The sequence below is a fragment of the Phacochoerus africanus genome, chromosome 15 (assembly GCF_016906955.1).
Source record: "Phacochoerus africanus isolate WHEZ1 chromosome 15, ROS_Pafr_v1, whole genome shotgun sequence".
Lineage (NCBI taxonomy): Eukaryota > Metazoa > Chordata > Mammalia > Artiodactyla > Suidae > Phacochoerus > Phacochoerus africanus.
The window spans coordinates 106,500,711-106,526,510 of NC_062558.1; the positions used below are offsets into that span (position 1 = coordinate 106,500,711).

The 25,800-nt window shown below is 36.7% G+C and overlaps 1 protein-coding gene across 5 annotated transcripts in view; it reads left to right on the plus strand.

Moving 5' to 3' along the window:
* TBC1D12 (TBC1 domain family member 12) overlaps positions 1 to 25,800 on the plus strand; it is an 89,035-nt gene that overhangs the window by 25,685 nt on the left and 37,550 nt on the right. For 3 of the 5 annotated variants that reach the window (XM_047760955.1, XM_047760956.1, XM_047760957.1), the window contains exon 2: positions 11,667 to 11,790. In XM_047760955.1, the coding sequence (XP_047616911.1) occupies positions 11,667 to 11,790 (124 nt within the window). Of the gene's footprint in view, positions 1 to 11,666; positions 11,791 to 15,335; positions 15,373 to 18,320; positions 18,370 to 25,800 lie in introns of those variants that run through there. The other 2 variants (XM_047760958.1, XM_047760959.1) reach the window with 2 other exon arrangements.

Genomic DNA, 25,800 nt, shown 5'->3' on the forward strand with positions numbered 1-25,800 from the left:
TTTAATAGGGTGTAATAGTCAAGCGGTCTGACTCTTTTATATCATCTGTAATTCTTTTAGTATAGTACAGGAAATGAAGAAATCATGGAAAAGTGAAACAGACACAGATATATGAAGCAAGTATTAACAAGCAAAAGCCAATCATCAACCTTTATCATAGAAACCACTAAGAGAGAGGCTTGGCCTTTTTTTTTTTTTTCTTTTCCCTTCTTTCTCTTCTAATCCCCACATCAGTATTTTCTTCGTATGCATCTCTTTCTCTATGTTTTCAGCAATATAGAAACATTAAGCTTCTATTTCTCAACTGTTGCTCTTTCTTAACTGGTGCAACAGATTTTCTTAATTTCTTTTTGTTATAAAGAGAGGACACAAGGTAGTGAAGAGAATGGAAGATAGTGTGTTTGTGTCTCTTCATGTGTGTGTAGGTGGTTTTCTTTGCAAACAGCATTGATTGGTGGTGGAGAGTGAATTTAATGGAGGAAAGATGGATTACTACTACCATTCCCTATTCTCTGAAAAAATGTCACAGAATGAAACACACAAAAAAACTGCAAACTAGAAAACATAGTTTTTAATATTTCCCGTATATGTAAAGCAATAAGACATCTTTCCACCTATAAAAACTCGACTGTTGGGGTTTGGGAAGAACATGTAGTTATCAGCCCATCTGAGTTTGTAATCAGTAGAGAAAAAGACATGGACATAGGACACAGACATATGGGCCCTCAAAACATCAGCTTTAATACTGATGAAATCTGTGTTGAAAGACATGCCTTTTGGTGGGCAGTAGGTCTCCTAATGCTTCACCCAAATTAAATTTATGCAGCTAATCACTAGCACAGCAGGCCTTTCCTATGGAGATGGGAAACGGAGGGATGCAGAGAAAGCAGCCTGCATATTAGAAAAGTAGAGCACATTGTGTCTTCTCTGCTATGACAGGCAGCAATGTCTGTCACCAAAATTTCTTCCCCTCAGTTTGAGATAAATAAGAAGCTAGAAGTGTCCCTCTCCCCTGCCCCTCCTCTGCAACATGAAACAGGCAGAATGAATGACCCTTCCCCCAGCACTGCCATATAAATCTCATTTAGACCATCAAGTTCTGCCTCCAGAATATAGGAAGATTTGTCCTCTTTCATGTGTGGGTGCTTGAACACGTTTAGTTTGTTTTGCAAAGAAACCTTTAATGTTGCTTTAAATTTAAGAACTTTGGAGTTGGCCCTGCCCGGTGGGTTGAGAATTGAGGTGTTGCTACAAGCCGAGGTGTAGGTTGCAGTGGCTGGATCTGGCCTTATTGTGGCTGTGGCATAGACCGGCAGCTGCACCTGTCCAATTTGACTCCTAGTCTGGGAACTTCCATATGCCTCGGTTGCGGCCTTTAAGATAAAAAAATAAAACCTTTAAAATTTTTGAATGTCTTAGGGGATAGGAAAAAGGGTGGGGGAGTGTGAATGTGTGTGTGTGTGTGTGTGCATGCTCTTGCATGCCCCTGCATATTTGGTTTGAAAAGGTGATTAGGAATCTAGTCCCACACATTTATTTGCATTGAGACCTCAACTTTCCCAGTTCCCTGACAGTGGACTGGGTGGGAGAAGGGATTGGGTGTGAGAAGAACAATGGAGCACATTGTTAGTCTAGTTATATGTTTTCTTATTGTGTTTTCCCCTTAAAGTGGAGATTCTCTTCCTAGGTTAATGAATAGAAGCCCATTTGATATGTAATGTTGTTTTAATATAATTCTATATATCTATAAAAGTATTTTAGAGTTAGTTTTCATTGCATTGTATACCATTTAGCTACATTATAAATAGTTTTTGCAGTGAAGGATAACCTGAAAACCCAGTACAAAATTTCTTAGTGGCGTAAGAAATTAATGTGAAACATTATCTGAAGTTTGGCCTGTCTTAGCAATTGGCTGGATACTTGTAGGTTCCAGTTCTTTTATGAAAATCCCTTATAGTAACCCAAATTTACTGGTATTTGGCTTTGATTTGTTTCTTATGATTTAATGAGAATTTAAACTTCATTCTGAACTTAATATGATTGTAATATTGTACTATAATATATATTGGAACCAGACTTTTTATTGTAGAGGTTGTTTTTTTGCTTTTTTCCTTTGCTAATCATAGCAGAAACTACATCCATTCAAAGACCTATTTTTGCTTGGTTTAAGAAGTTAATATTGGGAGTTCCCGTCGTGGCGCAGTGGTTAACAAATCCGACTAGGAACCGTGAGGTTGCGGGTTCGATCCCTGCCCTTGCTCAGTGGGTTAACTATCCGGCGTTGCCGTGAGCTGTGGTGTAGGTTGCAGACGCTGCTCGGATCCTGCGTTGCTGTGGCTCTGGCGTAGGCTGGCAGCTACAGCTCCGATTAGACCCCTAGCCTGGGAACCTCCATATGCCACAGGAGTGGCCCAAGAAATGGCAAAAAGACAAAAAAAAAAAAAAGAGTTAATATTCCTTGTAGTTCTCTTGCAGCATAGCAAGTTAATGATCTGGTGTTGATACCACAGTGGCTTGGGTCATTGCTATGGCTGGGGTTTTATCCCTGGCCCTGGAACTTCCACATGCCATGGGGATGGCTTAAAAAAAAAATTTCCTGACTTTAATTTTGGAACTCTAAAATATCCTTATAAATTAATTTTGCATATAAACACATGCACACACATATTACCAGTTTTTTTTTTTTTTTTCTGTGTGTGATGCAGGATAATTTTTAACAACCTTTACTCAAATTTATGTGTGTTTGCATTTTGGCTGTGAATTTTTTTTTTGTCTTTTTTTTAGGACCACACCAGTGGCATATGGAGGTTCCCAGGCCAGGGGTGGAATTGGAGCTGTAGCCGCTGGCCTATGCCACAGCCAGAGCAACAGCAACTCAGGATCTGAGTCGCGTTTGAGACCTACACTACAGCTTGCTACACAGCGGGATCAATCCCTAACCCACTGAGCAAGGCCAGGGATTGAACCTGCATCCTCATTGATACAACGCACGATGGGAACTCTTTGGCTGTGATTTTTAGAGTACTGTTCTGGAGTTCCTGATGTGGCCCAGTGGAAATAAATCCGACTGGGAACCATGAAGTTGCAGGTTTGATTCCTGGCCTCGCTCAGTGGGTTAAGGTTCTGGCATTGCGATGAGCTGTGGTGTAGTTTGCAGATGCGACTCAGATCCTGCATTGCTGTGGCTGTGGCATAGGCTGGGAGCTGTAGCTCCAATTGGACCCCTAGCCCGGGAACTTGTGTATGCCGCAGGTGTGGCCCTACAAAGCAAAATAAATAAAGAGTACTGTTCTGTGACTTATAGAAGTCTCATGTATATTAGTGATATGCCTAGCCTCTAGTTTTTCATTAAGTGTTTTCAGTGTGGTTGGTAGTGATTACAGTATCTAATTGTAGGTAAAGGTATAGAGAGATAACCAGTTCCAAAGACTCCTTATAAAACTCTGCCCATGGACAATTTGCTGATCTGTCATGTATATTTGCATCTTAGATTTGTAGTCACATTCTGTTGCTATGTCTGTATTCTCAGCCAGGTCGTATTGTTTGAAGCTGTGCTTCACTGAATTTGGAAAAAAAAAAAAAAAAACGCTTATGCTCTTTTATTTAATGGTTACCCCATTTTAATTATATATGTAACTCTGTATTTCTACTTCAAAAGCACTACTTTGTTTGTGCATTGTTGTGAGGAGACAAGCATTTTATAGCTTTTTAGATTTGAAACAGTTAAGATTGTAGGTAAAGATCTGAAAAGTTCCAGAAACCCACTCTATACACTAGCATGAACAACCCCAAAAGGAAATTGAGAACAATTCCTTTTACAATAGCATCAAAAACAATAAAATACTTAACCAAGGAAGTGAAAGATTTGTACACCAGAAACTAGAAATGGGAATTGACTGCAAATGAACACGAAGGATCTCTTTGATGTGATGGAAATGTTCTACAACTTTACTTTGTACTGTGGTGTTTTTGTCATGAAGGAGTGTCAGATTTTCTTAAAAATTTTTTCTATGTCATCAGAGATGACCATGTGATTTTACACCCATCGTTCTATTACTATGCTGAATTACCTTGATTGATTTTAATTTGTTGAGGTACCCTTGTATTCTGGGGGGTAAATCTCACTTGATCATGGTGTATAGTCCTTACATTAGCTGCTGAATTCTGGATTCTGTATGTTAATATTTGGTGAGGGTTTTTGTGTCTAATGTTCATATGGGAATTTGGTCCATAGCTTTCTATCTTTCCTTTTTTTTTTTTTTTTTTTGGTAATGTCTTTGGCTTTGTATCAGGGTAATGCTGGCCGCAGAATGAATTGGAAAGTATTCTTATCTTTAAAGTTTTTGAGAAGAGTTTGAGAAAGATTGGCATTCTTTAAATATTTGTTAGATTTCACCAGTGAAGCCATCTGGTCCTAAGCTTTTCTTTGTTAGGAGGTTTTTGATTATTGAGTCAATCTTCTTATTTACAAGTTTATTCAGATTTCCTACTTCTTGAGTGAGTTTTGAAAGTATGTGTATTTCTAGGAATTTTTCCATTTCACCTAAGTTATTTGATTTCTTTGTGAACAGTTGTTCATGCTATTCATATATACTCATTTTGGTACTAATGTCCAACTTTCATTTCTGCTTTTAGGATTTTGGATCTTCTCTTTTTTTCTTAGTCAGTCTAGATAAAAGATTGTCAACTTTGTCGATCTTTCCAAAGAACTGGCTTAATTTTTTTCTTTTGTTTTAAACTTCTCTATTTCATTGTATCCACTTAATTTAAAATTTTTTTATTTTTATTTTTTTCTTTTTAGAGCCACACTCAAGGCATATGGAAACTCCGGGGTCAGGGGTCAAATTGGAGCTGCAGCCACTGGCTTAGGCCACTACCACACGGGACCTATACCGCAGCTTACACCAATGCTGGATCCTTAACCCACTGATCAAGGCCAAGGATTGAACCTGCATCCTCATGGATACTAGTTGGGTTGGTTATTGCTGAGCTACAACGGGAACTCCCATTTTATCCACTTTAATCTTTATTATTTTCTTCCTCTGCTAGCTTTGGGTTTAGTTTGTTGTTTTTCTAGTTTTTTTCAAATGTGCTGTTAGATTATTGATATGAGGTATGGTTCTTTTTAAATGTAGGTGTTTACAGCTATAAAATAGCTTTTAGCATTGTCTTTGCTTTATCTCATAAGTTTTGGTATGTTGTATTTACATTTCACTTCATCTCAGGTGTTTTCTAGTTTATGATTTCTTCCTTGACCTATTGGCTCTTTAAGACTGTTGCAGAGTTCTGGCTGTGGCACAGTGGGTTAAAGGATCCAGTGTTGCTGCAGCTGCAGCATAGGTTGCAGCTACAGCTTGGATTTAATTCCTGACCTGGGAACTTCCATATGCTGCAGGTGTGGCCATTAAATTAAAAAAAAAAAAAAAAAAGACTGTATTGTTTAATTTCTGCCTATTTGTGAATTTTCCAGTTTTCTTCCTGTTATTGATTTATAGTTTCATTTTATTGTGGTTGAAAAAGATACTGTGCCATGATTTTAATATTTTAAAATTTATTAAGACTTTTGTGCATTAACAATATTGTTCATTCTGGAAAATATTCCATGTGCCCTTAAGAATGTGTATTTTGGAGTTCCCACTGTGGTGCAGTGGGTTAATGATCTGGTTTGTCTTTGTGGTGGCACCTGTTTGATCCCCAGCCCAGTGCAGTAGGTTGAGGATCCAGTGTTTTTGAAGCTGTGGCTCAGATTCAGTCCCTGGTCTGGCAACTTCCATATGCTTTGGGTGTGGCCGAAAAAGAAAAAAAAAGCGTGTATTTTATGGTTGTTTAGTGGAATGGTCTGTGTAGGTCTGTTAGATCTAATTGATTTATAATATTTTTTTTTGTCTTTTTTTTTGTCTTTTTTTTTGCTACTTCTTTGGGCCGCTCCCGCGGCATATGGAGGTTCCCAGGCTAGGGGTCGAATCGGAGCTGTAGCCACCGGCCTACACCAGAGCCACAGCAACTCGGGATCCGAGCCGCGTCTGCAACCTACACCACAGCTCACGGCAACGCCGGATCCTGAACCCACTGAGCAAGGGCAGGGACCGAACCCGCAACCTCATGGTTCCTAGTCGGATTCGTTAACCACTGCGCCACGACGGGAACTCCCTGATTTATAATATTTAAGTCCTCTATTTCCTTTTTGATCTCTGTGGTTCTATTATTGAAAGCAGGGTACTGAAGCCTCCAGTTATTATCTTAGGACTATTTCTTCCTTCAGTATTAACAATTTTTTATTATATATTTTGGGGTTCTGTTGTTAGTTGTGTTTGTAATAGTTATATCTTCTTGCTAGATTAAACTTTTTTTTTTTCAACGTACAGTGTTCTTTTTTGCCTCTTGTAACCTTTTGCGTGTGTGCGTGTGTTGGGCTCACATCCACCGCATATGGAGGTTCCCAGGCTACGGGTCCAATTGGAGCTTTAGCCACCCACCTATGCCAGAGCCACAGCAAAACGCCGGATTCTAGCCGCATCTATGACCTACACCACCACAGCCCACAGCAACGCCAGATCCCCAACCCACTGAACAAGGCTGGGGATCAAACCCACAACTTCATGGTTCCTAGTCAGATTTGTTTCCACTGTGCTACAACGGGAACTCCTCTTGTAACCTCTTTTGGCTTCACATCTATTTTGTCTGACAATAATACAGCCACTCCAGCTCTCTTTTGGTTACTATTTGCTTTCAATATAATTTTCCATCCTTTTACTTTCAACCTCTTCTTTTTTAATCTGAAGTAAATCTCTTACAGATAGCATATAGATATTGTTTTAATGCAATCTGCCAATCCAGTCATTCTCCTTTTTTTTTTTAATGTCTGAACCCAGGCCAGGAATTGAATCCAAGCTGCAGCCATGACCTATGCTGCAGCTGTGGCGATACCAGACCTTTTAACCCCCTGTACCAGGCTGGTGATCAAACCTGCACCTCTTGTAACCTTTTTTGACTTCACATCTATTTTGTCTGACAATAATATAGCTACTCCAGTGCTCTTTTGGTTACTATTTGCTTTCAATATAATTTTCCATCCTTTTACTTTCAACCTCTTTTTTTTTTAATCTAAAAAGCAAAAAAAAAAATCTGTCTTTGTCTCTACCCGCCTCCCACACCCCCCACTCACACCTCTTCCTCTGTCCCAGATCCCAGGGTGGGGGTGGGAGTAGTGGGGGGTGCATCTTGGTTGCTTCCAGCACTTCTCTGAAATATTTAGAGTCCTGACTAGGGCAGCCTCTGTGTTGCAACCCAATAAACCAGCCACACTGTGCCAGCTCCTCTGGCAGGTGGGGGCGGCTATTGTCTGTCTACTTGTACCTCCTCAGTGATCCAAGCTGCTGCAGTCCAATTCTTAACTGCACTGAAGGGGGTGAAGGGGGAACTCCCCAATCATGCTCCTTTTTTTTTTTTTTTTTTAGGGCTGTGCCCATGCAATATGGAAGTTCCCAGGCTAGGGGTCAAATCGGAGCTGTAGCTGCCGGCCTACACCATAGCCACAACACTGGATCCTCAACCCACTGAGCAAGGCCAGGGATCGAACCTGCGTTCTCATGGATACTAGTGGGGTTTGTTAACCACTGGGCCAGGATGGGAACTCCCTTTTATGTATTATTTTGAAGTTATTTTCTTAGTGGTAACTTTAGGGGTTGCAATTAACATCTTAAATTAAAATTAACTTTAAACAACCTAGTTTATATGTACCACCTTAGTTTCATTAGCATATAAGCTAGTTTCATTAGTGTACAAACACTATGCTACTATACACTTCTTTTTCCTCTTTTATATTGTTATTGTCAGAGAATACATGTTTATGCATTGTATGTCCAATAACATAAATATGTAGATATTTGTTTATTTACTTTTTATTTTTTTTAATTTTTAATTTTTTTTTGTCTTTTTGCCATTTCTTGGGCTGCTCCAGAGGCATATGGAGGTTCCCAGGCTGGGGGTAAAATTGGAGCCATAGCCGCCGGCCTACGCCAGAGCCACAGCAACGCGGGATGCAGGATCCGAGCCGCATCTGTGACCTACACCACAGCTCACAGCAACGCCGGATCCTTAAACCACTGAGCAAGGCCAGGGATCGAACCTGCAACCTCATGGTTCCTAGTCGGATTTGTTAACCTCTGAGCCACGATGAGAACTCCATGCATTTACCTTTTAAATCACATAGGGAAAATGTGGTTACAAACTATAAGGTGTAATAATACCTTTTTCAGCTTTGACATTTACCTATATAGTTAATTTTACCAATGTTATGTCTTCTTATGGCTTTGAGTTACTTTTCATTTCATTGTTAAGAACTCCTTACATTTCTTGTAGGGCAGATCTGTTAGAAATGAGCTCCCTTAACATTTGTTTATCTAGAAATATCTTTGTTTTTCTTTCTTTCTTGAAGAATAGATTTGTGTATACTTTTTTTATTTAAAGAATTTTAAATTATGACGGACTGCTGCTTTCTGGCCCTCATGGTATGTCTGATAAAAAATCGGGTATTAATCTTATTGAAGATTACTTGTTATAGTTGCTTCTTTTCTGCTGCTTTCAAAATTCTGTATTTGTCTTTTGACAGTTTGACTATAATGTGTCTCAGTGTATATCTCTTTGAGTTTGTTTTGCTTGAAGTTTGTTGAGCTTCTTGGATGTATAGATTCATGTCTTTTATCACATTTGAGAAGTTTTTAACCACTATTTCTTCAAAAAAATTTTTTTTCAGCCCCTTTGTTTTTATCTTCTGCTTTCGGGACTTTCATAGTACGTGTTTTGGTACACTTGATAATGTCACACAAGTTTCTCAGGCTCTGCTCATTTCTGTTCATTCTTTTATCTTTGTGCTCCTGAAATGGTTTTTGCCAAATTTGCTTTTTCTTGTGAATGGTCTGTACTTTCCTTTTTTTTTTATGTATTGTAATTTTTTAGTTGTGATCTGGACATCCTGGGTATTGTGGTATGTCTGTAAATCCATTCTCCTAATTTTGAGTGATTGCTGAGTTTTGCTCATTGAGGGCTAGAGTCATCCATTTGTGATATTTCCGAATTGTTTTTGCGAAGTGTGTAATCCTTTTTGTGTGTGCTACAAGTTTATGTTCTGTTATTTCTGTAGTTAGCTGGTGACATGTCAAAGATTTTCTTAAATGTCTGGATCAAAAAAAAGAGGGAACAAATAGAGTTCTGTCTCTTTTAATATTCCAATAGATACCACCAATGGAGGCTGCTGTTGCCTGTTCCAGAAACTATCCCTCCTGGAGCCAGTGGGATGCTATCCCCACTTCTGTGGAGAGAGGGGCTAAGGAATGGGGGATGGTAGTTGGTTCACATGCTGTTCACTTAGGAAAGATTAGCAGCTTCTCCTTTCCTGTATTCCCGTGGTTATTATAAATGTCCAATAAGGTTCTGTAGTTCTAAAATAGTTGATTCCAAGTGCTCTTGCTGGCTCAATTTTTACTTTGGTGGAGGGACTGATTTCTGCATCTTCTTAATCTTTCATTTTACATTAGTGGTGTCTTTTGAAGTGCAGATTTTTTTTTGGTCTTTTTTTTGCTATTTCTTGGGCCGCACCCGCGGCATATGGGTGTTCCCAGGCTAGGGGTCGAATCGGAGCTGTAGCCACTGGCCTACGCCAGAGCCACAGCAACGCGGGATCTGAGCCGCGTCTGCAACCTACACTACAGCTCATGGCAACGCCGGATCGTTAACCCACTGAGCAAGGGCAAGGATCGAACCTGCAACCTCATGGTTCCTAGTGGGATTCGTTAACCACTGCGCCACGATGGGAACTCCTGAAGTGCAGATGTTTTAAATTTAAGCTTAAGTTATCAGTTTTTTCTTTTTTTTTTTCATGCTTTTGATGTCACATTCAAGAATTCTTTACATAAGCCATGGTGACAAATTTTTTCTCCTGTGTTTAGCATGGTTGGATGGCAGTCCTTTGGAGTGTAGGCAGACCATAAAGAGGCCTATAGGGGAAGCATGGTTTGGTCCTCCTGCCTGGGGAGTAGGAGTGAGCTGTGTGGCATTTACAGAGGGAAGTGGTGCACCAGTGCTGGCAGGAAGCCTTTGGAGTGCCAGTTTCCATATTAACAGAATTGCAGGAAAGCTGTCTCCAGGTTGAGTCACTGAGGCTGCAAGTTTGCTTGCTAAGGGACTTAATGTTCTGGGCACATGACTGAGCAGATTTCACACCCAAACCACTGCAGCAGCTGGAAACCACAGGAGATCAGAATCCCTTTTTCCTGCTGTGTTCCTTCCATGCTCTCTACTGAGAAAGCTTAACGGTCTCGTGTTTATTTTAAAAGGAGAAGTGCTCAAAGGAATTCTGTTATCACAGAGAATATATTGCAGGATAAATAGACAGCTGTAAGGCAATTAATTGATAAGCAGTACATAAGTTATCAAGTACTGTTTAAATTAATAGGCCATCTTTAGAGTCTTGAACTTGTGTTATAAATATGCCAGTCCTCAATATAATCATAATTGAAAATCTCCAACCTAGATTTTACAGAGAATTGAGTTACTGTATATGGTCCCTGAGATGAAACCTAGAGTATCCTAAGTAGAAGTTACTCTAAATGGTCATCAGTTCACTTCCATCACACACCTAAAGGAAATGAGTGTTTTTTTAATTTATTATTGAATAGCCCACATTCTCTTGTAGGAGCCCATTGTTACTTTTCTAAACTTGTTAAGGAATAGCTTTAACGTTATGATTTTAAAACTTACCCTCTTCTTATCACAATAATATACTTTTAAGAACAGATATGTTTATATAATATTTTAAGTGTAGATGAACTGAATTATTTGCAATTTCAGATAACTATGACTGTAACTGTATGTGCAAATTTAAATTTTTCTTAATGAGTATTTATATCGTGGCTTATATGAAGGATTGATATTCATTTGGATTCATCAGTACCTTTCTTATTAGTCCATGATGCCCTGGCATGCTGTATTGATATATTTGTATTTTGAATATTATTCCTGCTTACATGTACAGTGGATAATTTAGTGGTAAGGATATGGAGGTAATAGGTAAACTCTTTGAACCTTGTGTATATTTTTAAAAAGATTTTCAATGGGAGAGACTTTCTTGGTTACATACTGACGCTTTTGCTGTACATACCTGTCCTAGGAAAATCAATTTACATATACATACATTACAGCAATAGAACAACTACAGCAATAGGGCTCAGTAGAAACCCTTTTATTACAAACAATAACAGATCATTATTGAAAATCCAAAGATTTTATTACATAATCCTTTACCTATTTTATACAGATTTTCTTTAACTTTTTTGTTCTCAGATTCTTGGCCTTTATTGTCAAGTACATGTATAGTCAATTCTTGTACACTCTAGCTGATTTCAAAGCAAATATTTATGTTTCATTTACACTTGTCATTTTTCTCCCAATTTGTTTTAACATCTCTGTTGATGAATCTTCTAATATTTCTATATAAGGCAAATATTCTTAAATAAGTCTTGTCAGTCTAGTAGTAGTATAAGTAGTAGAAATAATTTTATTTAAAAGTATTTTGCATTTGTCTTGGGATTAAGCAGACTTTAAAAATTATTATTAAGTAGTTCCTTGGTTATCAGAAACACAATTCATGTCACTTTTTTGTGTTTCAGAAATCTTTTTCCAAAAAGGGCAAAGGAACTCAAATCAGTTGTACATAGTGCTCCTGGTTGGAAATTATTTGGTAAAGTCCCTCCCAGAGAGAATCTTCAGAAAACTTCCAAAATCATTCAGCAGGTAAGTATTAATATAGCCATATGGTTTTTCTTGCTTTTCAAATATTCTTTTTTAGATAATTAACCAAATTCTATTTTCATTTTTTTACATGTAAAATTGGGGTGCTCTATATATTTGTAATAACCTTAATTTTTTTTAAACATGACACATTTTCAGTTATATTGTATGGTTGTGAAAATTCTTTAATCTAACATTGATTTTATTTCCTAGTTATTCCTTGGGTAGCTTCATCTTCTTTTTTTTCCCCTTAGCTGACTATTCTCACCCCATCCTTTGACTTCTAATTGATCATGGTAGCATATGCCAGTGGCACAGATTTTGAGGTTGAACTCCTTCCTTGGTCACTTTTCTGATTTTCAGTAACCACGGTCTTTGTGAGATGGGTGGGTATACTGTCCATTTCTAGTAATTTAGAAGTTAATTCTTATTCTTAAGCATTCTTATTCTTAAGAATTTCAAATATTATTTGACTCCCGTACTTGTGCTCCTCAGAGTAGGAAATTAGTGAGATTGGCAGCAGTGAGACTGGATCAATTTGCAGCATTTTTAAATTCAGAGAAGTTGTTTCTCAGGACGAGATAAAATAATAAATTTCCTATTTCTCCTCTTCGAATTATTGTTTATCAAATTTAGTACAACCAGCATTTATGAAAATAATCACATAAAAGCAATAATCAAATTGGAAAAAAAATCTTCCTTTAAGAATTTAATAGTTGTCTTTTTATTACTCAAAGAAAAACTGGTTTCCCAAGTAAATAAAATAATTTTTAAATCTTTAAAAACATTTGTTATAGTTAATTTTACTTACAGTTAATTAAAACATTGAGCAGTTTACATGCTCCTGGGACTTAAAACTATAGTGCTGTGATTCCCAAGCTGTGCCTGGGCACCCATGTGCTGTAGCTAACGCAGGGGGGACCACTGCAAACTCAGTGATACTTTACGTTGGTTGGACACAGTGCAGACTGCTTGAGGTAGTACACAATTTAAACATTAAATGACATTATTGTCTATGGCATTGTATCTTTGTGATTCTTTTTTTTCTGAATTTGCTATGATAAAAATTGGATACTGTGCAAAAATCAGTGTGGGACAGTAAATGAAGGTGGTGGTGTCCAATCTGATTTCAAGGTTTGTGAAATTATACAGTGCATAACAGGCACACATGCCCGGTTAATAATTAATTGTGGTTATTTAAGAATGAAATAAAACTTTTTTCCTTTAATGTGTATGTGTGTGTTATGTGTGTGTGTGTGTGTTTAATGGGTTCAAAGTGTTAGGACATAAAAAAATCTTTGCTAAATTGTTGGACATAACTACTTATTAAATAGAATGATTAGGTATTTCTGATGGTTTTAGGGGATGCCATGAAAAACTACTGAGCCGCTAAGGTCTCTTAATCCAAGAAAGTTTGAGAATTTTTACTATCTGGACATCTTAAATTTTAACACTTTTTTTGGGCAGGAGGGTAAATTCTGTAACTTGTCTAAAGTTTACTTACTTGTCTAGAGGACCAAGGTCGCCCTCTAGAGCCAAATCCATGGTCTTGCAATTTAATTTAAGATTTGTAGTCTTGAATTTTTATGGTAGTTTACCTTGAATATGCATGTGAATATGCTTTTTTTTTTTTTGTCTTTTTGCCATTTCTTGGGCCGCTCCTGCAGCATATGGAGGTTCCCAGACTAGGGGTCAAATTGGAGCTGTAGCCACCAGCCTACGCCAGAGCCACAGCAACATGGGATCCAGGCTGTGTCTGCAACCTACACCACAGCTCACGGCAACGCCGGATCGTTAACCCACTGAGCAAGGCCAGGAATTGAACCGGCAACCTCATGGTTCCTAATCGGATTCGTTAACCACTGAACCACGACAGGAACTCCTGCGCATATACTTTTATATCTTTATGTAAACTGAACTTCTGTTATATTTTCTTAACATAGGTCTCTAATAACTAGTTGGATAATTACCTGTTTACTGATATGTCTTTGCCTTTAATCTGCTGATTTCATTTTGGAAAGCCAAGGCCTCACATTCCACCTCCTTTTTATACATATGTTGTTTGAAAGTTTGATGAATATTCAGGAAAAAAACCAGCTCTTATTATCATATGGGAACAAGGAGTGGAGTTGAAATGCAGTTTCTATCTTCTACAAGTCCCTTTTCTGGCCTTTTACAGATGATATTTCTCCCAGCTACTTCTTTTAATTTTTGACCTTTCCAGTTGTGTATAGGGACTAGTGTGTATTTTGGTGCCTTTTTCATGGTTATGTTTGTTTTCTGGGAGGTATGATGGCTAATGAAGTCATTGTACCTCTGATGGTTTTCCACCCTCAAAATATATATCTCTTCCACCCTGTGATGGAATATGTTTCTGCTTTCTCTTTCCCTATTGTATGTGTCCTCTCTTCCCCAGTTGTCTCACTTTGCTGTCCTCTTCCCTGCAGTTGTCATTCACAAAGTGCGGGTATGATTTTCTTTTATTAGTAATGGTAAATTTACAACTTTGTGTCTCTGTTCCCACTTGAAAACACTTTTTTTTTTGACAGCCCCGACTTCTAAATTTTGTTAAAAATGAATATAAAAACTACATTTGAGATCTTTGACTCCTTTCAAATGTGTGCTGTATGTTTGGAATCAGAAATAAAAAATGCTGTTAGCAGTAAAGCTATGAAGAATGTTACAACACATCTGTCATGTTTTAGTATATGGTCCTAAGCTATTAAGGCTATAGAAAATGAAGGTAGCTAGTAACTCCAGTGTAAAACTGCTCGAAAAAATGAGGCAGTGCTAAAAGTATTAAGGAAAAGAGATTCCTTTGACTTTTCTAAAGATGACTCACTTGCTTATTGAATGGCAAAAACAGTAAAATTTCTTAGAATATTATAGTAGTTGCAGTATTTTATAGGATAAGTATTTTTTAAAGGAAATATTCAGAATGGAGTTGCCATATTCTTAAGGAAGACTATATGTTTGGGAGCCAGAATTTTTTTCTAGTGGAAAGACACCTATCATATTATAGTATAAACCAAACTATAAAGTAGGGTTTGCTTTTTTCTATATTAATTGTTAATAGCAGAGATGACATATTATATTCTGTATGAAATATCAAACATAGGAAGATGTGTCACATTTCATTTCCCTCCACATTTTTAGGTCTTTTAAAATTCAGTTTTTGTGTGAAAAACAATTATTTTCATATGTCTATATTTTTACATATCTTGTCTTATATATGTTTTTTCCCAAGACTAAAATGTTACCATATATAATATTTTTTGCCTTTTCATATTTTGCAACTATAGCTTTTCAGACATAAAAAGTAAAAGATATTTGTAGGTTAAATATTTTAAAAAATTTTATTGTAGTAAAGTTTATTAAATGATCAGTTTTAGTGCTTTCCATGTTAACAGTAAAGAAACATAAAAATTATTTTAGGATAATAACAAAGTCAGACTGACTCAAGTTTGACATTTAACTTGACAATTTCCAAATCACATGAATATTCATATTATTATTTTATGAGGATTATCACATGTGTTCTCTTGCAGGTGTGAAATTCCTGCTTGTGGCCATTTGAACCAGTTGGTGAGCCATGTTAAAAATTGCATCTATTAATTTTAAATAGTATTTCAGTTAAATTGTAGTTAAATTGACCTAAGATCTTTGTTTTTCTAAATTAATAGGCTAAAGTTGGAATACAGCATAATTTGTCTTATAACCTCCAAACTGCAATTGAGAATTCAAATGAGCCATGTTATGTATAATTGTAACATGATTGCACTCTAGATTGAGTATACTCTTATTTATGTCAAACTGACAGTCTTTCAGTAGAAAGTGTTTTTTTTTTTTTTTCTTGGCACTGTTTTTATATTGTCATCTTTAATGAGAAAATGTTTCATGTTTCATGTTTTTCATCACTCATGTGTTTTTCTGAGTGATGTTTTAGTTGAGTGGTTGAATCATATATCTTTTGACACGCAAGGAAAAAAGTTTTAAGACACCAATTTACTAATCTGAGCATTTCAAGTTGTCTAAAAGTAGGATAGGTCACTCTCCTCAATTAAGCCATTGATTTTGAAATTTTAAACTTTAGGAACAGTAGCGTTGAAAAAAGGACTAGAAAACATGTGCTTTGTGCACAGTAAATTATATAACACTTTGCAAGTGGTAGAGCTTAATTTTCTAGTTTATTTTATATAAACTTTATTGGTGCATGTAGTATTAGGATACTTGAAAACTATTTGTTAGCTTTAATTATGCTTAAATATAAATTCATTTGGTGTAAAATTTGGCTGAGTACTACAATAAATGAACTACTTTCTTCATTATTGTTAAATTGTGGAGGGGCTGGACTATGTTCAGAATTTATTTTTGATAAGTCCTTAAAATTATTACACACTTGCATGCTTTTTTTTTCATATTTATTTACCAATGTATTGTCACCTTGAAAAGGTAGTGGAAAACTGCCTTCTAACTGCATGTGTGTTCCTTATTTATAGTTTGATAAATTATGTCTTTCTTATGTGTAGATACATTAATCTCATAAATGTTAATTTGTATGGTTTGAAGATTCAGAGAGGAATTTTTAACAGCTTTGGGCCTGGGCTTCTGGGAGAAGGGAGAGTATGAAACTTAGAAGGTTAAATTAGTTAAAGAAAACTAAAAGAATAAAAGCAAAAAGTTTTCACAAATTGAACAGGGCAGAATTTGAGAGCTTTTTTTTTTTTTTTTTGTCCATACCCATGGCATGAGGAAGTTCCTGGGCCAGGGATCATAACCATGCCACAACAGTGACAATGCTGCTGGCTCCTCAATCACTAGGCCATCAGGGAACTCCTTGTGGGAAAATTTTTTCATATTGTTAGAGACAAAGAACTGGAAAGGAGTTGTAGTTTGCAGATACTTTTGTTATTTGATTCTATAATACATAGTTTGTGTATTAAAGTTATAGTAAAAGTTGTACTCATTCTGTCATTATGTTAGACTCGTAATCATGTTAGGTTTAAAATTATAGTAAACAAAATTGTGCTGATAACTTTGCCAAAATGCAGTTTATTAAGGCACTCCTCTATGCCAGAGGGTGATGAAATGTTTTGTCCCAAGATTTCAGTTAACTTGCTTTATGGGGTGGGTTTTATTTCTTCTGGAATAAATCAGTGAAGGCAACCTTTTCAGTTATACCCTCTCTGCTCCAAACATGATGATGATTTCCCTGGCTCTTGGGTCAAGTGGTGAAAGAGAGCCTCTTTATCTTGGGCAGACAGGGTCTTGAGGTGATAGAGATGTCCACATGGATAGTTTCTTACATTTCTGAAATGTTATCCTGGCTGTCTGTAACTGTTCACAGAATATAGAAATATGAGAATTTACTTGCTGACTTGAGTTTAACATTAACCCCTTTAGGAGGAGTAATCTTACTGTTCACTGAAACTCAAAAGTCAAGTCAGTGTGTATATCAGACTATATTGGCTTTCACATTGTCTTTAAGAGAGAAGCTTTCTTCGCCCCAGACCCCATATTTTACTTCAAGAAGCTAATCAAAGATTCCTGCCCCCCTCCCTTTGAACCCATAGACTGATCTTTTCTCACATTTCCCTCTTAGTATACTTTCTTTCTGGTGAATCCCTTTGGATACAGAGCCCACCAACTTTCTGTGTGACCTCATATTAGCAAGCTCTAAACCTTTTGTCTAGCAGAACTTGAAGGACAAAATTCTTTAATTGATCATAAATTCTTCTATAAGATTCTCTGGCTTTCATTTCAGTGAATACATAACTTATTTAACATATATTGACTGTGTATAATACAATAGGCATAGTTCAGGTTCTTATGAAATAGGTAAATATAAGTCCTAGCCTTTCAGTTATTCTATACAACTGTGGGGAGGAGGGGAAAGGTTCATATATAATTTTAATATAGTGCAGTGAGTGCTGTAATAGAGTTGTGAACACGGTATGAGAGTAGAGATGAAGAGTGATTAATTCTGTTCAGGGTGACATGCAGTTTATGTTCTGAAGTGTCCTAGTAGGAGGTCACCAGGTAGACAAGATGGGGAAAGCCATTCCAGATAGAGAAAATTGAGTTAGCAAACAGGAATGCACAAGACTGGTTTAGCTCAGTATTAATTAGGTCAGTATTTCAGGATTATAGAGTAGATGGTGAAGGTCATTAGCCACAAGGGTTTTAACTAATTAGTACGTTGGGTTTTAACTAAAATAATTCTAAGTAAGGCACAGAGACATCAGATTCATATATTAGAAAAATTCTGGAGGCATTGTGGTAGTTAAAGTAGAAGAGAGTGGGTTTGCGAACAAGGGCATTAAGATTTATTGTAGTAGTCTATGATTCTGCTCCCAAACACAGTGGTTTGCGTAGAGAATATGTTAAAAAAATAATAAATAAATAAACAAACAAACAAAAAAACAGATCCCTCAGCCCCAATCTTTGAGTTCTTAATGCCAGTTTTGTGTTTTTCAGTTCTTATGTTTATAGTTGTTTCTTTTTCAAATCTGCTATATCACTTTTTACAGTTTACAGTTCCCTGCTGAAATTTCAAGCTTGGCCTTTATCTCCTTAAACATAGTAAGTATAGTTTTTCATAGCCTGTGTCTGGTAATTCCAATGTCTGGAAATTCTATAGGTCTGTTTATACTGAATGTTGATTCTGCTGGTTTTTGTTAGCAGATGCTATTTCATCTCTGTCTTAGCCTGGTTACCTTTGCTTGGGTGCTGGATGTAGTATTTGAAACATCATATGTAGAAAACAATTTGAAGGCTAAGATGATACCATCCTTCAGAGATTTGAATTTATGTCTCTTAGGTCCCTTCTGGCACTAGCTATCTAGTTTTTTTGTCCATTCAAACAAGATAAAGCTCAGATGTATTGTGTTTTGGCCATTTTTCTTATTAAATGGCATTTTTTTTTATTGTTAAAGAAAGCATCTTTGCATCCCTGGGGTAAAATCCAGGTAGTCAAAGTTGTTATCCATTTTGTATGTTATTGGATACACTTTCCCTTACACATACATGCATGCGTACATATATGCACACAATTATTGTTATTTTTAATTAATAAACTTTATTTTTAAAGCAATTTTGGATTCACAGCCAAACTGAGCAGAAAGTACAGAATTTCTGTATTCCCCTCTCTCCCCACAGGTATACTCTCTCCTGCTATTGACATCCCACACCACAGTATGGTACATTTGTGTACAATGTGGTACACAGTCAGTGAACCTATGTGGACATATTACTGTCACCTAAAGACCACAGTTTACATTAGGGTTCACTCTATTGTGCATTCTATGGGTTTTGACAAATGTATAATGATATGTATTCACAATTATAGTATCATGTAGAATAGTTTCACTGCCCTAAAAATCCTCTCTGCTTTCCCTGTTCATCCCTCCCCACCCCCGCAACCCCTTGCAACCAACTGTCTTTTTACTGTCTCCATAGTTCTGCCTTTTCCAGAATGCCACGCAGTTGGAATAATATAGTAATGCAGCCTTTTCAGATTGGTTTCTTTCACTTAGTAGTATGCATCTAAGTTTTCTTCATGTCTTTTCATGGCTTAATAGCTCATTTCTTTTCAATGTTGAATAATAGTCCACTGTCTGGATATATCACAGTTCATTTGTCCATTTGCATCTTGAAGTACATCTTGGTTGCTTCCAAGTTTTATCAGTAATGAGTAAAGCTGCTATAAACATTTGTGTTTATTTTTGCAGATAAAAGTTTTAATTTGGGTAAATATCAATGAATCTGGTTGCTGAATCATATGATACTTTAATTTTATAAGAAATAGCCAAACTGTCTTCCAAAGTGACTATACCATTTTGCATTCCCACCAGCAATGAATTAGTGTCCCCGTCGCTCCACATTCTCACCAGTAGTTGGTGTTGTCAGTGTTTTGGATTTTAACCATTCTAATAGGTGTGTGGTATCTGATTCTTGTTTTAGTTTGCAGTTCTGAATTAATGTGTGAAATAGAACATATTTTCATATGTTTACTTGTTATCCGTATATTTTATGGAAGTTTCTTGTCTGATCCTTTACCATTTTTTTATTGGTTTGTTCATTTTCTTATAATAGTAAAAACTAAACTCAGTACAATTTTGAGTTCTTTGTATATTTAGTATAACAGCCATTTATTATATGTATCCTTTGCAAGTTTTTCCTCCCAGTCTGTCTTGTTTTCTCATTCTCTTGACAGTGTCTTTCACAGAGCAGAGGTTTTTAATTTTTAAGTTTGGCTTCTTAATTATTTCTTTCATGGATTGTGCATTTGGCATTCCATCTAACTAAAGTCATCACTGTACCAAAAGTAATCTAGATTTTCTCCTATCTTATAATAATTTTATAGTTTTTTGTTTTTTACATTTAGGTCTATAATCCATTTTGAGTTAATCTCTGTGGTGTGTTTAAGATCAATGTCTAGATCCATTTTTTTGCATGTAGATGTCCAGTCCTCCACACTATTTGTTGAAAAGACTATCTTTGCTTCATTTTGTTGCCTCTGCTCCTTTGTCAAAGATTGACTGATTATGTTGGGCTATTTCTGGGCTGTCTTTTTTTTTGTTCAATTGATTTATTTGTTTAGTCTTTTTTTAGTACCACACTGTATTGATTACTGTAGTTTCGTAGTAAGTCTTGAAATGTAGTTTCATAGTAAGTCTTGAAGTCAGGTGAGTCAGTCCTCCAACTTTATTATTCATCTTCAATATTGTGTTTACTATTCTGGGTCTTTGCCTATACATTTAAACTTTAGAATTACTTTGTCAGTATCCGTAAAGTCACTTGCTGGGATTTTTATTAGGCTTATGTTAAATCTGTAGATCGGTTCTGAAAGAACTGACATCTTGACGGTACTGACCCTTACTATCCATGAACAGGGACCTTCTCATCATTTATTTAGTTTTCTATAGTGTCTTTCATCAGAGTTTCATAAATTTTCTCATGCAGATACTGTATATATTTTGTTAGATTTATATCGGTATTTCATTTTTTGGATGCTAATGGAAATGTTAATTTGTTTTAAAACTCAAATTCCATTTATTTGTAGCTGTTATATAGGAAAGTGCTTAACAATTCTTATATCCTGCAACCTTACTTATTAGTTCCAGGAAATTTTTTTTACTGTTCTTTCAGATTTTCCATGTAGATAATCATGGCATCTGCCAACAAAAATAGTTTTATTTCTTTCTTTTCCAGTCAGTATAACTTGTGTTTCCTTTTCTTGTCTTTAGCTGGGACTTCCCATACAAAGTTGACAAGCAGTGGTGGGAGGGGACACCCTTGTCTTGTTCCTGATCTTAGTGGCAAAAGTTTGAGTTTCTCATCATTAGATATGATAGTAGCTGTAGGTTTTTTGTAGGTGTTCTTTATTGAGTTGAGAAGTAACCTTATGTTCCTACTTTTTTGAGAATTTTTGTCACGAATGAGTTCAGTTTTGTCAAATGTTGTTTTGGTATTGATAGGATCTTGTGATTTTTTTCATTTTTAGCTTGTTAATGTGATAGATTACATTAATTGATTGTCAAATGTTGAGCCAGTTTGCATCCTTGAGATAAATCCCACTTGGTCATTGTATATAATCCTTTTTATACACTGTTTGATTCAGCTTGCTAATATTTCATTGAGGATATTTGCATCTATGCCCCTGAGAGGTATTGGCATGTAGATTTCTTGTATTGTCTTTGTTTTAATATTAGAGTAATGCTGGCCTCATAGATTAAATTAGGAAATATTCCTTCTGCTTTTGTCTTCTGGAAGAAATTGTAGAGAATTGATATAATTTCTTCCTTAAATGTTTCTTAAAATTTGCAAGTGAACCCATCCGAGCCAGGTGCTTTCTGTTTTGGAAGGCAATTAATTATCAACTCAGTTCCTTCTTTCCTCCCTCCTTTCCTTCCTTCCATCCTTTCATCCTCCTTCTTGTGTGCTTCCTTTCCTCTGTCACTCTTTCCCTTCTTCTCTTTCTTCCTTCCTTTCATTTTTTCTAGCTTTCCTGCAGGTGTAATTTTTGTAATATTTTTAAATATTTCTCGGTGTACTTCTTGCTTTCATGGCTACTGAGGAGAAGTTGAATGTAATTCATATCTTTGGGATAGGAAGTATTTTTTTTTAAACTTCTGGCTTTTTTCAAGATTTTTTTTTTTTTGTCTTTGATTTTCTACAGTTTAAAATGATATGGCTGGGTGTAATTTTTTGGGCATTTATCCTAGTTGGTGTTCTGAACTTCCTGGATCTGTGGTTTGGTATTGACATTAATTTGTAGAAATTCCTTGTTATCATTGCTTCAGCTATTGCTTTTGCTCCTTTTCCTCTCTTCCTTTTGATATTCCCATTACCCATATATTGGTAGCTGTCCTGTAGTACTGAGATATTCTGTTCAGTGTTTCTTAGATTTTGTTCTCTTTGTTTTTCAGTTTTGAAGGTTTCTAATGAGAGATCCGCTAGCATTTTTTCCCTCAGCTGTTTGCAGTCTGCTAATGAGCCCATCAAAGGCATGGTTCATTTTTGTTGTAGGGGTTTTTTAAATGTATTTATTTTTTCTTTTTTTAATAATAATTTTTATTTTTTCCATTATAGCTGATTTACAGTGTTCTGTCAGTTTTCTACTGCACAGAAAGGTGACCTGGTACATGTGTACATTCTTTTTTCTCACATTATGGTTTTTTTTTAATCTCTAGCATTTCTTTTTCATTCTTTCTTAGAATTTTCATTTGTCTGCCTATATTATTCATCAGTTCTTGCATGCTGTCTACTTTTTCCATTAAAGCCTTTAGCATATTAATTATAGTATTTAAAAATCCCTGCTTTACTAATGTTGACATTTCTAACATATCTGACTGGTTCTGATGCATGGTCAGTCTCTTTTTTTTTTTTTTTTTTACTTTTTAATATGTCTTGTAATTTTCTGTTGAAGAGTGGATGTGGTGTGCTGGATAAGAAGAACTTTAGTAAATAGACCATTAGTAATATAGTGATAATGTGTGGGGGGGGAATCGTTGTATACTCCTGTGATTAGTTCCCAGTCTTGGTGATCCTGTGGCCCTGGACTGTGAACTTCACCAGTGCTTCTCAGTCTCCCTCCCTACTTAGGTGGGCGAGGATAGCTAGAGTGGGCTGGAGTTGGGCACTTTCCTTTCCCTGGGAAGCTTAGGCTCTGATAAAACCCCGACAGATTAGGCTCTAGTGAAATAGTTTCTCCTGAAATCAGGCTTTGTTAACGGAATGCTCTAGTGTATTTCAAAATAGTTCCTTTTCTCTTTCTGCTGGAAGCACATGGGTTGTTTTTGTTTTTGTTTTTGTTGTTGTTGTTGTTTTTTTTCTCTGACCATCACTGTCAGGGCCTGATGAGAGTTCCAGAGGTAAAGCTTGCAAAGGTGTGTGGGACTGGGTTCTCTTGGAGTTTTAGCTCTCAGACCTGTTCACATTGAGCCTCCAGCAATTCGTCAATTACAGTTCATATTTTTCTACCCTGGCAGTGGTTTCCACAGACATTTCGTCATAGATTTCTACTCTGGTAAGTTGTGATTCTCTATATTCATTTATCTGTTTCTCATTTTGGGGGCAGCAGTTTTCCCTGTGACCTCTTTTCTCTGAGGAATCTAAGAAGAGTTATTTGTTTGTTTTAGTTTGTTCAGCTTTTTACTTATTAAATGGGTTGGTAACCTGTAAGCTTTTTATGTGCCGGAGCAGAAACTAGGAGTTTAAATGCTAGTATTTTGTTAAGGACTTTTGCTTTCTTTCTTTCTTTTTTTTTTTTTCTTTTTTTCTTTTTAGGGCTGCACCTGCAGCATATGGAAATTCCCTGGGCAAGGGTTGAATTGGAGCCGTAGCTGCCATCCAAGTCCACAGTCATGGCAACACTGAATCTGAGCCACATCAGCAACCTACTGCTGCATCTTACAGTAACACTGGATTCTTAACCCTCTGAGTGAGGCCAGGGATCAAACCCCCATCCTCATGGATACTAGTCAGGTTCTTAACCCACTGAGCCACAACGGGAATCCCAACCTCCATTTTCATTTGAGATACTGGTTTGTAATTTTCTTTTAGTATCTGATTTTGGTGTTGGGATAATGCTGGAATCACTAGGTGAATTGAGAGCTGTTTCTTCTTCTCTATTACAAAAGAATTTGTGTAGATAGTATTTTTTTTCTTCCTTAAATGATTGATAGAACTTGGCAGTGAAATTATCTAAGCCAGGGCTTGACCTCAGCACTGTTGACATTTTGGGTCGTGTAATTTTTCTTGGGTGGAAAGGTGGATTCCTGTGCAGAGTAGGATTGAGCAGCATTCCTGGCCTCTGCCGAGTAAATGCCAGTAGCCTCCCTTCACAGTTGTGGCAATCAAAAATGTCCCTAGATTTTTGCCAGACATTCCCTGGGGCCAAAGTTGACTTCACTTGAGAATTACTGACATAAACCAAGTATGCTCGGTTTTTTGTTGTTGTTGTTGCTGTTATTGAATAGCTTTTTAACTATAAATTTAATATTTTAATTGATAGAGGGCTATGACGTCTTCTCTTTCTTCTTGAGTCAGTTTTGGTTTACTTATGTCTTTCAAGAGTGTTTTTTTTTTTTTTTTTTGTCTTTTAGGGCTGCACTCACGGCATATGGAGGTTCCCAGGCCAGGGGTCTAATTGGAGCTGTAGCTGCTGGCCTACACCATAGCCACAGCAACGCCAGATCCTTAACCCACTGAGTGAGGCCAGGGATTGAACCCATGTCCTCATAGATGCTAGTCAGGTTCATTAACTGTTGAGCCACAACGGGAACTTCCTTTTGAGAGATTTTTACATTTCATCTATGTTGTTGCATTTATTGAAATAAAATTGTTAATATTCTCTTATCCTTTTAATGTCTACTAGTCATGTGACATGGACAAAGATTATGTTTCATATATTCCTGATTTTAGTAATTTGTGTTTTCTTTTTTTCTTAATTTTATCAGAAGATTATCAGATTTACAGACCTTTAAAAATAAACACCTTTTTTCTCACTGACTTTTGCCTCTTTCTCTGTTTCTATCTCATTTATTTCTGCTCCTTATTATTATTATTTGTCTTTTTTCCTTTTCGCCTTTTCTAGGGCCACTCCCGCAGCACATGGATGTTCCCAGGCTAGGGGTTCAGTCAGAGCTGCAGCTGCCAGCCTACACCAGAGCCACAGCAACGCCAGATCTGAGCCACGTCCATGACCTACACCACAGCTCATGGCAACGCTGGATCCTTAACGCACTGAGCAAGGCCAGGGATCAAACCCGCAACCTCATGGTTCCTAGTCAGATTTGTTAACCACTGAGCCACGACTGGAACTCCTCTGTTCTTTATTATTTACTTTCCTCTTGCTTTTGGCTTTGTGTTTTCTAGTTTCTAAAAGTAGATCATTTATTTTAGACCTTTTATCTTTTTAATGTAAGTGTATTAAGTGCATTTCCCTCTAACTGTGCTTTATTTTTTATTATTTTGGTTGATGTAATTTTTTATTATTATTATAGTTGATTCACGGTGTTTTGTCAAGTTCTGTTGCACAGCAAAATGACCCAATCACACACATTTCCCTGTACTGTACAGTAGGGTCCCATTGCCCATCCATTGCAAATATAACAGTTTGCATCCTAAAAACCTCTCAAATTCCCATCCATCCCACTCTCTCCCCTTTTTACCTTGGGAATCCAAATCTGATCTCCTTGGCCATGCTAACTGTGCTTTAAGCTGCATTTCACAAATTTCAGTATTTTCATTTTCACTTGATTCAGAATGTTTTCATTTCCTTTTTTTTAAGGGCCATGCGTGTAGCATATAGAAGTTCCCAGGCTAGGGGTTGAATCAGAGCTGAAGCTGCCAGCCTACGCCACAGCCACAGCAACATGGGATCCGAGCCATGCCTGTGACCTACACCACAGCTCACAGCAACACCGGATCTTTAACCCACTGAGTGAGGCCAGGGATAGAACCTGCATCCTCATGGATACTAGTTGGATTCTTAACCCACTGAGCCAC